Genomic DNA, 20,008 nt, shown 5'->3' with positions numbered 1-20,008 from the left:
GACCGGCCAAGTGCGAGTCAGACTCGTGCACTGAAGGTTCCGTACTCGGGTATTTTTTCCAACATTTTGCACGATAAATCAAGAAGTATTATGCATAAAAATAAATAAGAATCTGTTTTGGAATGTACAGGTTAAGCCCTTTCATATGATACCCCACTTGGTATAGTTATCTTACTTTGAAAATTGAAACACTTTTTAATTTTTTTTCAAATGATGTTACCACAAATTCGCGGTTTTCAGATTTATTCCTGTATTTCTGCTATAAGACCTACCTACCTGCCAAATTTCATGATTCTAGGACAACGGGAAGTACCCTGTAGGTTTCTTGACAGACACGACGGACAGACAGACAGACAGACATATAACAAAGTGATCCTATAAGGGTTCCGTTTTTCCTTTTGAAATACGGAACTTTCCAAAAGTTTCCTTGAATAAAAATATATTCTATTCTATTGGATTGATTGATTGGTTAATATACAAATGGGAACCAAACTACGTTTATTTATATAATAAACTTCTAATGGTTTTATGACCTCATAATGATTGTAAAATACCTGATCGACGTCAAACAAGCATTACATATTAGAAGACCTTATCAATTAATAAATCAAATAATTTTGACTGCCCGGAATTACAAACACTATCTATACATTATCAATATAAAATTATCAGTTCAATGATTTAGTGCATTGTTGTATTAATTATTTTTAGTAACTATTATATTACTAGCTGTTGATCCCGACTTCGTCCACGTCCCGCGAGAACTGTCTTTTTCCGTGGATTTTCCAAAAAAAAAAAAAAAACTGACATACAAACCTTGTCCTGATAATAAAAAAACACAAAAAAATATCCAATTTGGTTTTTCGGAAGTTATGCGCAACAAAGAAACAAATCTTTCTTCTTTATAATATTACAGTATATGTAGATTAGGAACGGGGACGCAAAAGTCGCAAAGATTCGACCTAAATATAATAAGAATTCTTATTTTTGTACATGTAATTTTTTTGTATATCTGTTTGTCTTTATTTTTGTCCTTGCTTTCACATTCCACGTTGTTTGCGTTTTATTTGTACTTATATCCTATCCACGGAAGGGTAGTGACAGAGCAAAAAATCTCAGTGGGTGTTCACCATTTTGAGACCCCAACCAATCACGAACGAGTTTTTTTTTTAAATCATTTTCGAATTGAATTTTGAATGTTTTTGATTGGTTGATGACTCAAACTGCTTAACGGCTGCCCACCTGCCCACTCATATTTTGCCTCTTTCATTTGTAAGGGATTACGTAGTAGAGAGAGCGTTATACTAACTTCTTTCCGTGGATAAAGTATAGGCAAAATATCGTAGGTCAATAAATTTTCTTGTATTGTAATTACTGTACTATACTATAGTAGTTAAGTTCCCTATCGCTCGCAACTATTAAAATAAACTTATTATTCGACTATGTATGGGTTATTATGAAACAGCAGACTGTTTATTTAGTCTCTGTGTGTATATGTATGTGTTCGTTACATTAAAATTCCGTAACTATATCTTTGTTTTGTTTTTGTTGATAAATATAGTAGAATTGGCCTCATTTTAGCATATACTGTGTCATGACCATTATTTTTATATACTATCTGATAAGTAGTTTGGAAGTTACAGCTGACAACAAATGAATGTATACATTGTGTAACCAAAACGCTAGCAAAAACGAAGACAGGTGATAGTACTGATGATTACTGATAAGATATCATAAAAAACCACGAAAAAAAATAAAAATCCTGTATTTTCTAAAAGTTCACAATATATTGCAAAAAAACATCTGACTGACGCTAGAGGTCAACGAATGTTCCGTAAATAGGTCATTCGAAGTCAATGCCATATCGTAGGCGGGGCGTTGACCCAAATTTTGCACGCTATAGAATGCGGGTTGTAAAAATAATAAATGACTAATACTACAAGTTAAGGCAAATGGTTATTGGCATTGGATTGTGTTAAGGTAGTATAATAATAACAACGATAAAATTTTGCTAATGTTCTGGTTATATCCTGTATACATGCACATAATCATAACATTTACAACCCTTTCTTTAGGCCGTAACTCAAATATTTGTGAGCTCCAAAAAAAACTGGTACATGACTCTCTTCGCGTCGCGGTTTTGAGTGTAGGCCCTCAGGTATGGATGTAGGGTAGGACCTATAGAACGTACTCGGACTTATTAGCCTGCAATCTGTAGAGCGAATTTCGACTTTGCTCAGATTTAAGTTTAAGTTAAAACAAGCCAGATTTATATCTCTGGCATAACGCTGTCTCGTTTTAACCCTAAGTTATGTGTAGAGTGAACTTTGACTTATGCTCAGACTTAAGTTTCTATTAAACAGAAGTAGATTTATGTGTCTGAAACTGTTTCGTTTTCTGTATAAGTAAAGTCTGAGCAAAGCATAGTTCGCTCTATAGATATCGGACTTGGTCGGGTGTCAATTAAAGAACACACATCGTGGGTTGCGGAAAAGGCGTAAGAGGGCCCAAATGTTTTATACATATTTATTGATTTAACTTAAACAGGCCTAGTAGTAGCATCTTGGGTCAACGTCCTATATACACTTCAATCAATAATTTAAGCCAACCAATCATTTTAAGCCTCAATAGCTCAACGGTTATAGGAGCGGACTGAAATCCGAAAGGTCGGCAGTTCAAACCCCACCCGTTGCACTATTGTCGTACCCACTCCTAGCACAAGCTTAACGCTTAGTTGGAGGGGAAACGGGAATGTTAGTCATGAATAAAATGACTAATATTCTTTTTGGAAAAAAAAACATAGCGTATCTTGGCAAGGATACACGATTAATCTTATATCTTGGCCAAATACATTGATCAAGGATATTGGCAAAACGCTGGCCCAACGTCTACTAGTGACCAGAGTTTTCAGGGTTACTAAAAATTTTAAACTTAGACTTATTGTGTAAATTGTGTAATTAATAATTATTATTATTATGAAACGTTTCGTGTTTTGTATAGAGAGTTATATATTATTATCAATGTAATGTTTAGAAATCTATTAATAAAATGTGTTTAACTGAATTTGTGTTTTGTTTTCATGTATCTATTTCCCAACTGTTGCCTACAAACCTTTTTTTTAATTGATAGACTAGTGCTAGTTTTCCTTCACTGTTAAAGGAAGTGATATTTGATCGCTTAAAACGCACATAATTTGGCAAAGTTAGAGATCCTGGGTTTGACTTCCAGAAGCTCCAAAAACCACTAGCTCTCATCACTTAGGGCTTGTATAAGTAAAACTAATGAGAAGGTTTAAATAATAAACGTAGATTAATTAATCATAAGTATATTATATATATCGTTAGTACATTTCTTCAGCCAAGAAGCATAGAATCAGCGTACTCAGTAGTAGCACGGCTTACATGCGTTGACGGATCCAGGGGGCCATGGAGGTCACCCTCATGAAACCGGCGGGGTGGCCGCGCGTGCAGCCGCTGACGTGGCCGAATGATGTGATACCAATCTGTCAAATGAAAATATACAAGTCAGTACAGGTAGTTCAAATGCGGATCCACCATAGCTCGATAGCTCAAGTAGGTACCTACCTGCCTATTCAAAAAAACAAGGACAAATAGTATTAATTTATCATCATTTATATTTTATATTATAATCCCCGCGATGTTGCCACTCAATCATTGATAATCTTGATAAGACTCAATTAATTAATCATGTGGCAAATCAAATTATTAGGTAGGAATATCCTGAATATGTTTTGATCAATTTGATTTCGTAAAAAAAGCTTCAAGGGTTTTTCTGTCGCCATTAGGTATTTAGCTACGAATTATTGACAGCGAAATTTTGCCGTTTCGCATTGATCGTTTTTGCATAGAAATTCTGCGCTCAATCCACATTAAGATAACCGGTGCTTAACAAAAAGGTAGGTAGGTACCCCTTAAAGAATTCTTCAAATCTAAATCATAAAATATGCACTTATTTTACAAAATGTAAGTACCTACCTACCTATCTATAGGCAGGTACCTACGTTGTTGAGATTTTTTGTTTAACACCAAAAACAAGACAATTTTTATAAGCAAAACCAAGTACAAAATTTAAATAAACAAAACTTTTATAAAAAATCCTAAATATATTTGCCTCTAATATCTGTTAACATACCTACAGAAAGAGACAAAATATTATGTCTGAAACAATAGCAAGTTTCTATTTGACATAATATTATATAAGGAACTATTTATATTTATAGGCATTGTAAGTTTTGTCGAAAACAATATTATCTTAACTTTTTTCTTGGTGTACATACCTAATCTTTCATTCATTCTTACCTACTACTATACTTAAAAGATTATGAAGTGTAGATAATATACAGTTCGACAAGGCTCTTTTGGCACTTGAGTGAGGGCGCTGTTGTAGCTTTATGCCGACACAGCGAACTATCAACAAGTGCATGTCTCAAGCTGGCGGCTTTAGTTCCGATTTTGGCCACGCGCCAAAAGAGCCTTGGACTGGAGGTACACTGACCAGGATTCGGTTGTTGCCGGTGCCGATGGCGAGAGGGCCGCCGGAGTCTCCGCCGCAGGTGCTGCGGCCGCTGGGCGTGGCTACGCAGATGGTGGACGCGACCACGGTCGAGGTGCCGTAGGTGCGCGCGCACACCGCGTTGGTGATTACTTGCAGGCTCACGTGGCTCTGCACTTGGTTTTGTGAGATTCCAGCACCTAAAATAAAACAGTTTATTATAATTCATCATCATGGTAAGCCCATCGCCGGCTCACTACAGAGCGCGGGTCTCCTCTTAGAGTATGAAGGGTTTTGGCCATAGTCTACCACACTGGCCAAGTGCGGACAGCAGAACGGCAGACTTCACACACAAAGAGAACATTATGGTTCTCCATAATGTTCTCTTTGTGTGTGAAGTCTGCCATTCAAGCAAGCAGGTTTCCTTCGATGTTTTCCCTCACCGAAACACACATCTACAACCGCTTTACAGTCTTCGCCGGCGAAGACGATGTGCCCGATTTCTAACATTTTCGTGAACTCACGCCACGGTCTTGGAAGCGTACGGACTTGTCAGTCCAACGACAGATGCATCGCCCGCCCGCCCGTATGGCGGCGAGCACGAAGCTTCCCGGTGACGCTGTAGCAGCCTGTAGCTACGCAGCATACCTACACCTACTCAATCCGAAACAAAAACTCACCGCCAAGGAGGTTGTATCAATCTGTGAACGTCATGTCTACGGCCTCTCTGGCGCAGTGGTAAGCGTCTATTAAAGGTTCCGGGTTCGATTCCCGGCAAGGTTTGGAATTTTATAATTTGAAAATTGCTGATCTGGTCTGGTGGGAGGCTTCGGCCGTGGCTAGTTACCCTACCGCCAAAGCCGTGCTGCCAAGCGATTTAGCGTTCCGGTACGATGCCATGTAGAAACCAAAGCAGTATGGATTTGATTAAAACTGCCATACCTCTATCAGGTTAGCCCGCTTCCATCTTAGACTGCATCATCACATGCCACCAGGTGAGATTGCAGTCAAGGGTTAACTTGTATCTGAATAATAAAAAAATGCTTACTGTCACTAGTTCTTCCGTAGCCAGCGGCGACAGCCCAGGTGCCGACGTACTGGTCGTTACCGGTAGGAAGGTTAATACGGTTGATACTATCTGCAAAAAGCAAAGGATTTATTATAAAAACTAGCTGATGCCCGCAGCTTCGCCCGCGTGGATATAGGGTCTGAAATCCCGTGGGAACTTTTGATTTCCCAGGACAAAAGTAGCCAATCCATAATAGCCCGTCCCGGGGATGCAACGTGTACCACGTAAAAACATTTAAACGGATGATCCTATAAAAATCCCGAGGGATCACCAGGATTTAGGAATGCAATTCCTTACAGCATCTGGGTTGAGGAGTTGGGTCCTCGAAGTCAACGACAAAGTCTTTACTTGGTACAGATACCTTCAATATCAATCAATTTATAATCGACAGTTTCTAAATCCCATCAGTATTGATGGTGAGATTCCCTGCAGCATCAGGATTGTGGAGTTGGAATCCAATTTTTTTATGAAACAATGTCACAAAGTTCCTCTATCGATCAAAAAAAAATTTACGCAAATCGGTTCAGAAATCTCGGAGATTTCAGTGTACATAGGCAGAAAAACACAACTCCCTTTTTGAAAGTCGGTTAAAAAAGTAGCCTATGTTAAACCCTGGTCAACTCTCTACTTGTCAGTGAAAATCGCGTCAAAATCGGTTCAGCCGTTTCGAAGATTAGCCTTTTCAAACAGACAGACAGACCAGACAGACAGACAGACAGACAGACAGACAGACAGACAGACAAAAATTTTAAAAACGTGTGATTCAGTGTTGGTATCGTTCAAATAACCATATGAGCTTAATATGAGGTAATTATTTCGAGATTACAGACAGACACTCCAATTTTATTTATTAGTATAGTATAGATAAGTAAGTAGGTCCTTATTCGTCCACTATTCAGGTGAGGTGCTTTACACACGGCTGCCAGCCCACGAGATAGTTGTTATAAGTATTTGTTACATTAATATAGCTGTGCGAAGAAGACCTGGTCAACCAACCAAAACCTGAGGTAACTCCATTGAGGCTGACCTTCCAACAGCGAGACTCTCGTGGTAGGTGCCATATCTTGGTATAGTAGAGAACATGGAAAACTGCTGATGCAACCCTATGTTCCACGAGAATAAGTCGTAATTTAAAAAAATAATAAACACTGCTCTAACTAAAAAGTAAAAAAATCACATTTGAAAATTCTCAAAATTTAGGCAGTAACTCGGGATGATATCCTAAGGATTTTACCCATACTCCATTAAATCTACTTGGCTATTTGGAAATTGTGGTGGAATAAAGAAACTACCATACTAAATGAACCCTGAAAACACTTAGACTCCTTTTTTTGGTTAGTATTTGTAATAAACGGATTTAATCATCATAAATCATCACACAAAAGAGTAAGTTTTAATAGCACTCACTGGTATAGCCGACGTGGTTGATTCTGATTATAGCGATGTCGTTGTTAAGGTTGTTCTCGTTGTACTGGGCGTGCATCTCAACCAGGTTGGTGTTGATGCGCTGGCCGCCGGAGAACAGGCGGACGGAGCCGAGCACGACGGTGAACTGACGGGCCTGGGTGGTGCGATGTCTCCAGCAGTGGGCCGCGGTCACCAGCCTGGTGTTGCTGAGCAGGGATGAGCCGCACACGGACTGCCTGTTGTCAGTCAGTGTGATCACCAGACCACCCTTGAATAAACAAGTGGATATTAATTTATAACACCCCCGACAAGTGAAGGTTACAGTAACTTATAACATTCAGACGGCTGAACCGATTTTCTTGGATTATAGCTAAGAACACTCTCGATCAAGCCACCTTTCAAACAAAAAAAAACTAAATTAAAATCGGTTCATTAGTTTAGGAGTTACGATGCCACAGACAGATACACAGATACACACACAAGTCAAACTTATAACACCCCTCTCGGGGTTGGGGGTTAAAAATGGCTGTACGCAATGAGCATTCAAATAATAAAACCGATGACTTTGCAGTGGAGTGCTTGTTCAGTGTTCATGGAAATCACAGTGCTTTAGACATACTGAGATGGCCTTGCCATCCGTCATACGGTTTTATGACTGTCGGAAATTTGAAGCCTTGCTCTTAAAAACAAAAATCTCGCACGAAAAGAAATAAATTAGTTAAGATTCTGAGTAATTGTAGGAAAGGAAGTATAAAAAACAAAAGGGCAAAATAAATTGCTCTAAAGCTAAATTGCGTTAGGGTCGGTCATAAATTAGATAAAAGTCGTAAATTTTAACTTAGAAATCTCTACAAGTGTACAAAATTGTAATCACGTGTTATGCGAGTGGTCTAGGCAAGGCAAGGGCGTGAGAAAGTAAAAGGTACGGCCCATTAAGGGAAGTTTGAAATACATTTTATTTTCAGCCAATTAGCCATCAGCCAGAGAAATTCTGTGCGCAAGAGTGAACCAATCAGAAACCGAAATTTCGCTGGTTTTTTTTTGCATTTCAGATCATGGGCGTGGACAAAGATATCCGTGTGGACGTTTTAAGTCTACACTGGGGGACCGAGAGGAACATTCGATTGAGGTCTGGCTCAACGTGCAGTAGAGCCTAACAGTGAATATTAAGTGTATATTGCAATTGTATAGTTAATAATAGAAAAATTATAAATAGAATAAAATAGTGTGTATCCGGGCCAGCAGAAGCTGATATAGGGTGATGTACTAATTTACATTATATTTTAAACTAGATTATTTGAAAATCAGTTCCAAAAATCTTGAGTAAAGAATTATTTTACAAACTAAATTAGAGATGATATTATTATTTGGATATTAGGAGGTGTTACAATATTGTGTATAACTATTAGATTTGCATCCAAAATTATAGAAATGGGACATTTCTCTTTGTGGAACTAGGATTCAAATATATCTAGAATAAATAATGAATATATTATAATTTACGCATAATGTGTGTCCTTAAAATTTACTTTATTATAGAAGTAAGAATTATAGATAATATCTCTATTGATTATGTGGGCATGTGTGTATTTTAGATAAAATGGTGTACATAATATTATATAAAGCCGAAAGGGTTTTTTTGTTTGAATATTTGCTTTTCCCTTTCAATAATTAGTATGGCTTAGGAAGCAAATATTCGGCCAGGAATTAATTAATGTAATAAAGTTACTTAATTCCCAGTCTAAATAATAAATTCAGTTTCTCTTCTTTATTTGGTTTTAAACTGAGTGAGTAGTAGAAAATCTATTCACCAGTAATAAATTATATGAATATTATTTTCCTCTTTTATTGCTATATTTAATTATACCTATATGAAGTAGTGAATATTGGAAGGAGATTCAAGTTAAAGATTTATTAGTTATGGTTCATTTGATTTTTTGATATACCTCAAACTTAAGTCACATGTGTGCATATTTAATTTGATAACCTTCAATATTGACTTTCTCTCTCTAATACATACCTAAATAAAAGTACTTACTATGGAACTAAGAAATACAAATTTCTTCCATCTTACATTGAAATTAGTATTGAAATTGAGTAAATAAAATAACGTCATTTAGTGGAAGTTGATCACAAAAGTTAGGACGAAGCATCATTATCATCATCATGATCAATCTTTTATATGGTTATGAATGAACTAGAACATTTGAGAGAACTCTAGGGATGTGAAATTCTCACGATGGTTTTTCCTTATACTTCTATTTTCACAAAACGATTAGTACCTAATTTACCAAGAATGCTCTACACTACTAAAGATAATAGAGTTGGCTGGGTTCGAATCTCAGGCTAAAGACAAAGGGACCTTTTTACTTTCGAGTCATAGCTAAATTTCATCTACTTACCCCGAACGAGACAATGGAGTACACGCTGCCTCCAGAGGGCAGATGGCGAGGCAGGTAGGTACCTTTTTTTATTGTGTACCGATCTTTCCCAAACAGTATTTTAGGTAACATTATCTGTTAAAACCGACGCCAGCTGAATTTCTGAATCACCGAGTTTTTGAATAGATAAAAATACTAGTTTTGCTGTACTTTGTAATTCCTTTGCTTGATATTATATGGTACATGGTTGATTGGTGACGTACCAGCAGCGAGATTCCGGCACAAAGCAAACACGTCATGTCTTTATACAGCTGGACTCTCCGAACTAATAAATTGGCCAATTTATTGACAATCAATCAAACAAATATATAAATATACAAAAATACCATGGTTTTGGGGCGAGCCCAGAGCTCATTGAAAAGAACCTAGGTTTCCGTACCTAGGCAAATTGAAAACGCTTCGCAGCGAAATAGGAGAGTCCAAGTGCTGTGCCCCGATAACAATGCTAAAAGACTGAGATTTCAGTGTAGGGCTCCCCCCGTGCTTGAGGAATGCCGGTTGGTCTCAAACCGATGGCCTAAATAAGGCAAATACACGTATCAACTGATTTTCCACACTAACAGGACGTTCTAAATTAGCAGATCTCTCCACTCATTATATCTATTTTGAGGAATTGAAATTTTACATTAATTTTTTATAATTCAATCCGTGTAAACCTGTTAGCTGGTCGAGAAGTCTACGTGTTCACCCAACGTACTGTACCAATTAATTACTTGTAAATAACTCATGACTTAAATACCTAGGTGTTTCTATAATTCAGCTGAGTTTATTTCTTATTTTATCTCTTCATAATGCCTAATCTTAACCACTAGTATAGACGATCACAGCGTACCATCACAGAAATTTGATGCCGAGTGACCAGGGATCTATGTACGTATTCGAAATAACGATATGACTAGATTTACATTAACATAAAAATAACACAACGTAGAAATTGTGATTGGGTATTTGAGAGAGAAAAATTTATAAACTTACATTGCTATTTATAAATTATAAGTTTTAAGGACACACTGCATGTTGTTTTATATTTATATGTTGTACATTTACATTTATTTATGTATAGGGGGAGCAGGAGAGCAGAAATAAGCTGTATGTCTTATAAATGTAAAATTTACAGGTTTTCAGAAGATACTACAGAGATCGAGCTATTATTCCTTGCTTATTTCTCAGACTTAATTTTTTTCAAACTCTGAGAATACATATAATCGAAGCAGACCCAAACATGTGATTGCAATTAGTATCAGTAATATATTAGTATTAAAAATACGGCTTCGCGACTTATGAAAGTTATTCAAATAAAATTTAAGTTGGCACTTGGGTAGGTAAAAGAAATAGGGTCAAATTGAAAAAAAAAGATGTCTTCAGGTAGGAAGGGACGTAGAACAAAGCAAGTAGGTGCGGGGCAAAGCGATGTTAGTACCGTAGAATCGAGCGAACAAACAACGACCTTAGGGAATGCTACATTAGAGTTGATTTTGAAAAAAATCACCGAGTTCGAAGCAAAATTACATCAGTTAAATTCAAATACCGGTTCAAATGAAATCGCGAGCGTCTCTTCACACGAGTCGAACGGGATTAATGAAAATGAAAAATCTGATAGGCAGGGGTCGAATCTTGAAACCGCGAGCACAAGTACATTATCTGAGACCCGGAATTTATATGTTGTACAGCCGTCAGTAACTAAACCAAATTTCGACGGAAAACCATTCACTAACCCCATCGTTTTTCTTAAACGATTAAAGAAATATATAAGGGCGGTAAATGGATTAGATCGCGAAATAGATATAGCGTTAGGTTGCATCTCGGGGCATGCTCGGAAGGTTATGGACTTGTATTCGAAGGGCTGGACTACGTTCGCTGACTTCGAGATTGATTTTAGACGAAATTATTGGACCGAACAAATTCAGGAATCTATAAGATATAAATTGATTAATGCGGTATATTCAAGCGATTCGGGAATGTCGATGTCCGAACATTTTGCTGAGCAAGCAGAATCAATGCAGTCATTAACTATTGCGTTTAGTGAGAGAGATTTGGTCAATTCTATTATGCGACATTATGCTATAGATATACAGCGATTATGGTTTACTAGAACAGAGGAAGTTAACATCATGAACGGAGCGAAATTTCTTCGAAACATAGAGCAAAATATTGTTGAAAAACCTAGGCAATTTACGAGAGGTAGCGTTAGTAATAATTACAGAGGTAGACGATACAATGAGTCATCATCGAGACGACCTATTGTAGCAACAATGTCAACAAGAAGTTGGAGAGCTAGGGGAAATTCGACGAGGGGACGCGGCTATCGTGGTCGATTAGGTTCTAGGGTTAACTTTAACAGGCCTACGGTATCCGAATCTAAACAAATTAGGCCGACTATCACGTTCGTGAAAGAGGGCGAGGATCTTACTGTGTCTAAGAATGTGGGGGAGGGATCATCAAAAAACTAGAATGCCCAACACAAACGAGGTCAAATCAGTTATTCTTGTGTGGCACGGGCGTCAGAAAGACCTCAGATCACGAAAGGACAGGTGTAGTCTATAGGATCTTAATTAATAGTGGATGGAAGCCAGGACAGAGTCTGGGGACCGGAGATAAGGGACTTAAACGGTTATTAAGAGGCGGCGTTGATTATAACGAGTATAGTAGTCAATTTGAAATTAGGAGTATAGGAATCTTATTGGAAAACCAGTTTGAAAATGTAACAGAGTGTAATGAGTTAGGCGTGACTTGTGAAACTTGTATGAGGAGAGGTTTGAATGTGTACACAATGTATCATGAATTAGATGAACAAACCGATGTGAGTGTTGATTATTCTTTACCTAGGTTACCTGAAGTATGTGTTAGACTGTATGGAAGGAGTATGAGTGCACTCATAGATACGGGAAGTCAGATTAGTGGAATAACTAGGGAATTGTACGACTCTATTCTAAGAGAACATGGGACATTGCCAGAGATCGCTATTCCAGCAATTCAAATACAAGGCGCGTTTGGATCGCGAAGTGAAAGCACAAATCGGTTAGTGCTAATAGAGTTTCAGTTAGGTAGTACTTTAGTTGAAGCACCTGTACTAGTTATGCGACGTCTTCCTAGGTCATTGATACTAGGATACGATTGGTTAGAGCGGGTAAAAGGAATAGTGAACTGTAATGGTGAACACACTTTGACTATTGAACATATGGGCGTTAGGTCTTGTGTTAGGCTGAATTCGGACTGCAAAATCGAAAGGTTAGGGGGAGAGACGAACGCAGCCACGATCAATTTAATATTAAATCAAAACTCTAGGCCAGTGGAACAAAGTGTATTAGACATGAATTTAGATAGTGAGAAATTTAAGGGATTAAAATTAGATGACGCGAACTTAAGTAATGAACAAAAGGAATTATTACTACCTGTGTTAAACAAACACTGTAAGGTATTTGCGGAAGGTTTAGGTTTGACAAACAAGTACGAACACGTTATTGAGCTATTAGACGAAACACCTTTTGTAAAACACAGTTATCCGGTACCTTTGGCGTATAGAGAACAGGTAAAAACCGAATTAGAAGAGTTAGAAAAACTAGGCGTGATCAGACAGGAAGCGACTCCTTACTGTAGTCCTCTCACTTTCACAAAGAAACGAGATGGGTCAATAAGACTTTTATTGGACGCACGAGAGTTGAATAAGAAAATGGTAGGTGACGCGGGCGCGCCTCCACTCACATCTGAGATTTTACAATCCTTTCATGGAGTAAATTATATCAGTTTAATTGATTTGAATAATGCCTATTTTCAAATACCTTTGCATAAAGATTCTAGGAAGTATACTGGGTTCTCGTTCATGGGGAAGACGTATACTTATAATGTTTTACCTCAAGGATTAAAGACTTCTGTAGCAGGGTTTTCGAGAGCAATGGATTATATCCTAGTAGGAGTACGAGAGTTTTGCGTAAACTATTTAGACGACATAGTCATATTCACTACGGGGGACATAAAGTTACACTTAGAACATTTAGATCGAGTGTTAGATAAATTAGAAACCGCAGGTTTAACTGGAAGGTTAGAGAAGTGTCGGTTCTTATGTGTAGAGGTAAAGTTGTTAGGACACATAGTAAATACTAACGGGGTACGTATGGATCCTGAACGGGTTAAAGCCATATTAGACTTCCCTATACCTCGGACTATAAAACAATTACGAGGATTTCTGGGATTAATAAATTATTTCAGAAGATTTATTTCAAAATATAGCGAAGAGGTTAAACCACTGTGTGACCTATTAAAACAAAATACGAAATGGTCATGGACAGAGGAAATTAACGACTGTTTTGAAAGGGTCAAGAAATTGTTTATAGACACGATACTTCTTGTACACCCAGATCCTAAGGGAACTTATTATTTACAAACCGATAGCAGTAATTTGGGGGTTTCGGGTTATGTCTATCAATTGAATGAAGCTGGTGAAGAACAAATATTAGGGTTCTGTAGTAAAGCATTGACAGAGACAGAACGCAAATGGACAGTTACTGAACAAGAACTATGGGCCATCATTTTCAGTTTGTCAAAGTTTGAAACATATTTGAGAGGAGCGAATTTAGTCATTAGGACTGATCATAAAAGTCTGATTTTCTTGCAGACATGCAAACTATTGAGCGCTAGGATGATACGTTGGGTACATTATATAGGGCGATTTAATTACACAGTCGAACATGTGAAAGGTAAACTAAACATTGTAGCAGACGTATTGTCTCGACATTTAAAGGGGACCACCGATGTATTAACTAACAAGGTCACGGGGCCTGAAATGAATCTATTTAAAACATCATTAGGACGATTAGTGCGGGAGCGATGGAGAGAGATAGGTAGTTATCAAAGTCGCGACAAGACTGCTAGTGAGATAATTAGACGCGTGCAAACAGCAGACACTTCTGAATCAAAGTACTACGTGCTTAAAGAAGGGATTCTTTATAGAACAGACATAAAAGGGGATATCTTAAGATTATATGTTCCCGAGAACATACTAAGGGATTTGATAGTTAGCATACATGAAGAAGTAGGTCATTTCGGGCGATACAAGGTTTATGCTCTGATGAAACGTCAATATTATTTCCCAAATATGTCTCGTATAATAGGTCGTGTTGTAAGAGCTTGCGAGGCATGTCAAAAGTCAAAGCATGCTTTGGAAACGCACACGGGGCCGATAAAAACTGTAATAGCGAAGGAAATAGGGGAGAGAGTTTTTTGCGATATTTTTGGACCTTTACCGGCAGGACGATTTGGTTTTAAATACATATTCGTAATGCAAGATGCTTATAGTAAGTTAATCAGACTATACCCACTACGCCAGGCTAGTGGGAAGGCTACTTTAACTTGTGTAAAAAAGTTTCATAAGCAGGTCACAATTAAGACATTATGTTCAGACAGAGGCGCGAATTTTACTTCAAAAGTTTTCGAGTTAGGTATTCGCCAACTAGGTATCGAATTAACGCACACATCTGTTAGAAATCCGCGGCCAAATTCGACAGAGAGGGTTAATAAAGAGTTAGGTAGATTATTCAGGACGTATTGCGACAAATCGCATCGTTCATGGGTAGATCTATTATCGGATATAGAAGATTGTTATAATCAGGTAATACATACTACAACGGGATATTCGCCAAACGAGATTATATATGGAAAACGTACTCTGCTATCGACTGATTTCAACACTGACTCATCGGTGAGGACAGACTTACAGGGTGAACCGTTAGAACAGATTCGACAGCAGGCACGACAAAACATAGATAAGGCGGCCGAAAGTAGACAATTACATTATAACAAAAATCATAAGTTAATACAATTCGAAATCGGAGATTTAGTGAAACTTAAGACTTTTACGAAGTCAGATGCGGATAAAAAGTTGACAAAAAAATTCATGCGCTTATATGAAGGACCGTACATAATAGGGGCAGTTCCATATAATAATGTATATACATTAATAGACGTTCATACTGGTAAAGTTAAGGGTAACTACAATGCCATTCATTTGTTTAGGTACTATGTAGATAAATAGAAAGATAGGTAAAACTAGAGTATTAAAAGGGACAGAAAACAGGTAGTTTGGGGTACACTAAACAAAGAGATACCTGAGTTAAATAGCTATGGTCATGCCCGAGGGTATAATAGATAGGCGTAGGAGGTCTGATACTAGCGTTCTAATACAGATAAGGGGAAAAATAGATTTTGAAACAACTAGCACAGCTGCAGGGACAAAAGGAGCTACGTGTATTAAAAATCTATTTTGGGGGAGCGTGAGATGGCCTTGCCATCCGTCATACGGTTTTATGACTGTCGGAAATTTGAAGCCTTGCTCTTAAAAACAAAAATCTCGCACGAAAAGAAATAAATTAGTTAAGATTCTGAGTAATTGTAGGAAAGGAAGTATAAAAAACAAAAGGGCAAAATAAATTGCTCTAAAGCTAAATTGCGTTAGGGTCGGTCATAAATTAGATAAAAGTCGTAAATTTTAACTTAGAAATCTCTACAAGTGTACAAAATTGTAATCACGTGTTATGCGAGTGGTCTAGGCAAGGCAAGGGCGTGAGAAAGTAAAAGGTACGGCCCATTAAGGGAAGTTTGAAATACATTTTATTTTCAGCCAATTAGCCATCAGCCAGAGAAATTCTGTGCGCAAGAGTGAACCAATCAGAAACCGAAATTTCGCTGGTTTTTTTTTGCATTTCAGATCATGGGCGTGGACAAAGATATCCGTGTGGACGTTTTAAGTCTACACTGGGGGACCGAGAGGAACATTCGATTGAGGTCTGGCTCAACGTGCAGTAGAGCCTAACAGTGAATATTAAGTGTATATTGCAATTGTATAGTTAATAATAGAAAAATTATAAATAGAATAAAATAGTGTGTATCCGGGCCAGCAGAAGCTGATATAGGGTGATGTACTAATTTACATTATATTTTAAACTAGATTATTTGAAAATCAGTTCCAAAAATCTTGAGTAAAGAATTATTTTACAAACTAAATTAGAGATGATATTATTATTTGGATATTAGGAGGTGTTACAATATTGTGTATAACTATTAGATTTGCATCCAAAATTATAGAAATGGGACATTTCTCTTTGTGGAACTAGGATTCAAATATATCTAGAATAAATAATGAATATATTATAATTTACGCATAATGTGTGTCCTTAAAATTTACTTTATTATAGAAGTAAGAATTATAGATAATATCTCTATTGATTATGTGGGCATGTGTGTATTTTAGATAAAATGGTGTACATAATATTATATAAAGCCGAAAGGGTTTTTTTGTTTGAATATTTGCTTTTCCCTTTCAATAATTAGTATGGCTTAGGAAGCAAATATTCGGCCAGGAATTAATTAATGTAATAAAGTTACTTAATTCCCAGTCTAAATAATAAATTCAGTTTCTCTTCTTTATTTGGTTTTAAACTGAGTGAGTAGTAGAAAATCTATTCACCAGTAATAAATTATATGAATATTATTTTCCTCTTTTATTGCTATATTTAATTATACCTATATGAAGTAGTGAATATTGGAAGGAGATTCAAGTTAAAGATTTATTAGTTATGGTTCATTTGATTTTTTGATATACCTCAAACTTAAGTCACATGTGTGCATATTTAATTTGATAACCTTCAATATTGACTTTCTCTCTCTAATACATACCTAAATAAAAGTACTTACTATGGAACTAAGAAATACAAATTTCTTCCATCTTACATTGAAATTAGTATTGAAATTGAGTAAATAAAATAACGTCATTTAGTGGAAGTTGATCACAAAAGTTAGGACGAAGCATCATTATCATCATCATGATCAATCTTTTATATGGTTATGAATGAACTAGAACATTTGAGAGAACTCTAGGGATGTGAAATTCTCACGATGGTTTTTCCTTATACTTCTATTTTCACAAAACGATTAGTACCTAATTTACCAAGAATGCTCTACACTACTAAAGATAATAGAGTTGGCTGGGTTCGAATCTCAGGCTAAAGACAAAGGGACCTTTTTACTTTCGAGTCATAGCTAAATTTCATCTACTTACCCCGAACGAGACAATGGAGTACACGCTGCCTCCAGAGGGCAGATGGCGAGGCAGGTAGGTACCTTTTTTTATTGTGTACCGATCTTTCCCAAACAGTATTTTAGGTAACATTATCTGTTAAAACCGACGCCAGCTGAATTTCTGAATCACCGAGTTTTTGAATAGATAAAAATACTAGTTTTGCTGTACTTTGTAATTCCTTTGCTTGATATTATATGGTACATGGTTGATTGGTGACGTACCAGCAGCGAGATTCCGGCACAAAGCAAACACGTCATGTCTTTATACAGCTGGACTCTCCGAACTAATAAATTGGCCAATTTATTGACAATCAATCAAACAAATATATAAATATACAAAAATACCATGGTTTTGGGGCGAGCCCAGAGCTCATTGAAAAGAACCTAGGTTTCCGTACCTAGGCAAATTGAAAACGCTTCGCAGCGAAATAGGAGAGTCCAAGTGCTGTGCCCCGATAACAATGCTAAAAGACTGAGATTTCAGTGTAGGGCTCCCCCCGTGCTTGAGGAATGCCGGTTGGTCTCAAACCGATGGCCTAAATAAGGCAAATACACGTATCAACTGATTTTCCACACTAACAGGACGTTCTAAATTAGCAGATCTCTCCACTCATTATATCTATTTTGAGGAATTGAAATTTTACATTAATTTTTTATAATTCAATCCGTGTAAACCTGTTAGCTGGTCGAGAAGTCTACGTGTTCACCCAACGTACTGTACCAATTAATTACTTGTAAATAACTCATGACTTAAATACCTAGGTGTTTCTATAATTCAGCTGAGTTTATTTCTTATTTTATCTCTTCATAATGCCTAATCTTAACCACTAGTATAGACGATCACAGCGTACCATCACAATACAAATGAAATGAATTTGTTGTAATTTTATAGAATAAATTCATAATGTGTATTATGAAAAGAATATGAATTATGATATAATAGACATTAAATAATTATATACCCTACTAATTAATTATTTATTATCTGTAGATAGATATGCAGACAGGTCTGCAGTAAATATGCAGGGATTTTTTAGATTTTAAAACCTCTGTAAACTACGGATATTTGGCAAATAACTAAATATCATTTTAAACTTACAAGGTGAGGATTTGCTCCAAGTGTTGACTGACTGCCGCCTGCAATCCTGGAGCCATCGAAGTCCATAGCCTCTTCTGCGGCCTTGATACGAGCTGCCTCGGGGATTCCGATCTCCTCGTGGTAGTTGTACATAATGGGCACGTAGGCCTCCGCCGCGAGGGCCAGGGCTGCGAGGACGACCAGGAACTTCATGTTGCAGGGGAATGATGCAAGATGGAGACCTTCGCCTCGACGACAGCTTTTATACTCTTTAAGATAACCTGTATCTAATCACTAATTAGAGTCTTAAGATTAAGCTTTCGTTGACGTGATAATTATGTTATCTCGTTTAATTGATTTTTTTTTTTAATAAACTTTATCAGTTAATTTACTATTAATTCCACCTAAGAATTTTCGCAAGCGATGTAGAGATCAGAGAGCTACCTATAATATTCTCAGAGTTTTTCTACGTGAATAAATCAGAAATCCATCTAGCTAATACAATTCCGAAGAAAGTATTAAAAAAAATTACTTTATACGTAAGATTTTTCACACCTTTGTTACCTGTTATGTCCCAAAGCTACCATGATCCAAACTTCATAGTCGCTGATTGTTCCTCCCTGCAATACGCAGAGAAACTTTCAGCTTTTATAAAATAAGGAAGGTCTAGCCCGCGCTGGCTCTTAGTCCATTATTTAATGTATCTAAGTATAAACTGCATTTTTATCTGACAATGATTTATTACTGAATTAAATATCTTTTGCGAATCGGCTAAGCGATAGACGGATAATCTTTTGTTTATCGAAATAAATTATGCTAAGACGCTGTTTCCTGCTGATTGATATTTTCTGTTTGTTTGTTTAGTGTGTCACAGTGGATACATTATGGAATCGTTAGGCGTATAGAGTAGCCAAGGTACAGTTTGAGTATAAACAACTTGCACGGATTGCTCAAGCAGTCTCGGATTTTATTCAATAAGACAATTTCTATGGGCCCGGTATACTTCTAGGGCCTGGCGCATCGAAAAGTTAGAGATGCGCCCGAAATCGAATTTCGGATTGCATTATAATAAATGAGACAGACGAGATTTTTGTCAGCAACAAGCAAACAAGACTGTGCAAAAGATGATATGATTTGATATCAATCAATTCATAACTATTCTGTAAATCTATGTCTCTGATTACATAGATATTCATAGTACCATACTACTTATGTTGGTAAAAGTACAAAAATAGCATTTTCCGAGTCAAAGGGCGAAGATAATTCCGCGTCCGTAAAATTGCCGCGTCCACCGGCGGCGTAGCGTCGTAGCTTTAATCGTAGGTCGTAGCTAAGTGTAGCTTTATGTTGAATTGAATCGTACAAACTGCGAACGCCACCCCTGCTTGGACGAACGGGGCAATTAGTGATAGTCGATGCATTCGAATCACA

The 20,008-nt window shown here is 37.0% G+C and overlaps 1 protein-coding gene across 1 annotated transcript; it reads right to left on the bottom strand.

The window, feature by feature from the left end:
- Positions 1-3,345: 3,345 nt before the first annotated feature.
- LOC123873736 (collagenase-like) lies at positions 3,346-18,791 on the bottom strand. Its single transcript, XM_045918757.1, has 5 exons — positions 18,599-18,791; positions 6,985-7,256; positions 5,561-5,646; positions 4,516-4,712; positions 3,346-3,502 (listed from the first exon to the last, which is right to left on the bottom strand). The coding sequence occupies exons 1-5, from the start codon at positions 18,788-18,790 to the stop codon at positions 3,398-3,400; spliced, it is 852 nt and encodes a 283-aa protein (XP_045774713.1). The 5' UTR covers position 18,791; the 3' UTR covers positions 3,346-3,397.
- Between the last annotated feature and the right edge of the window lie 1,217 nt (positions 18,792-20,008).

The sequence above is a fragment of the Maniola jurtina genome, chromosome 17 (genome assembly GCF_905333055.1).
Source record: "Maniola jurtina chromosome 17, ilManJurt1.1, whole genome shotgun sequence".
NCBI classification, from domain to species: Eukaryota; Metazoa; Arthropoda; class Insecta; order Lepidoptera; family Nymphalidae; genus Maniola; species Maniola jurtina.
This window is presented reverse-complemented; position numbering and strand designations above follow the sequence as displayed.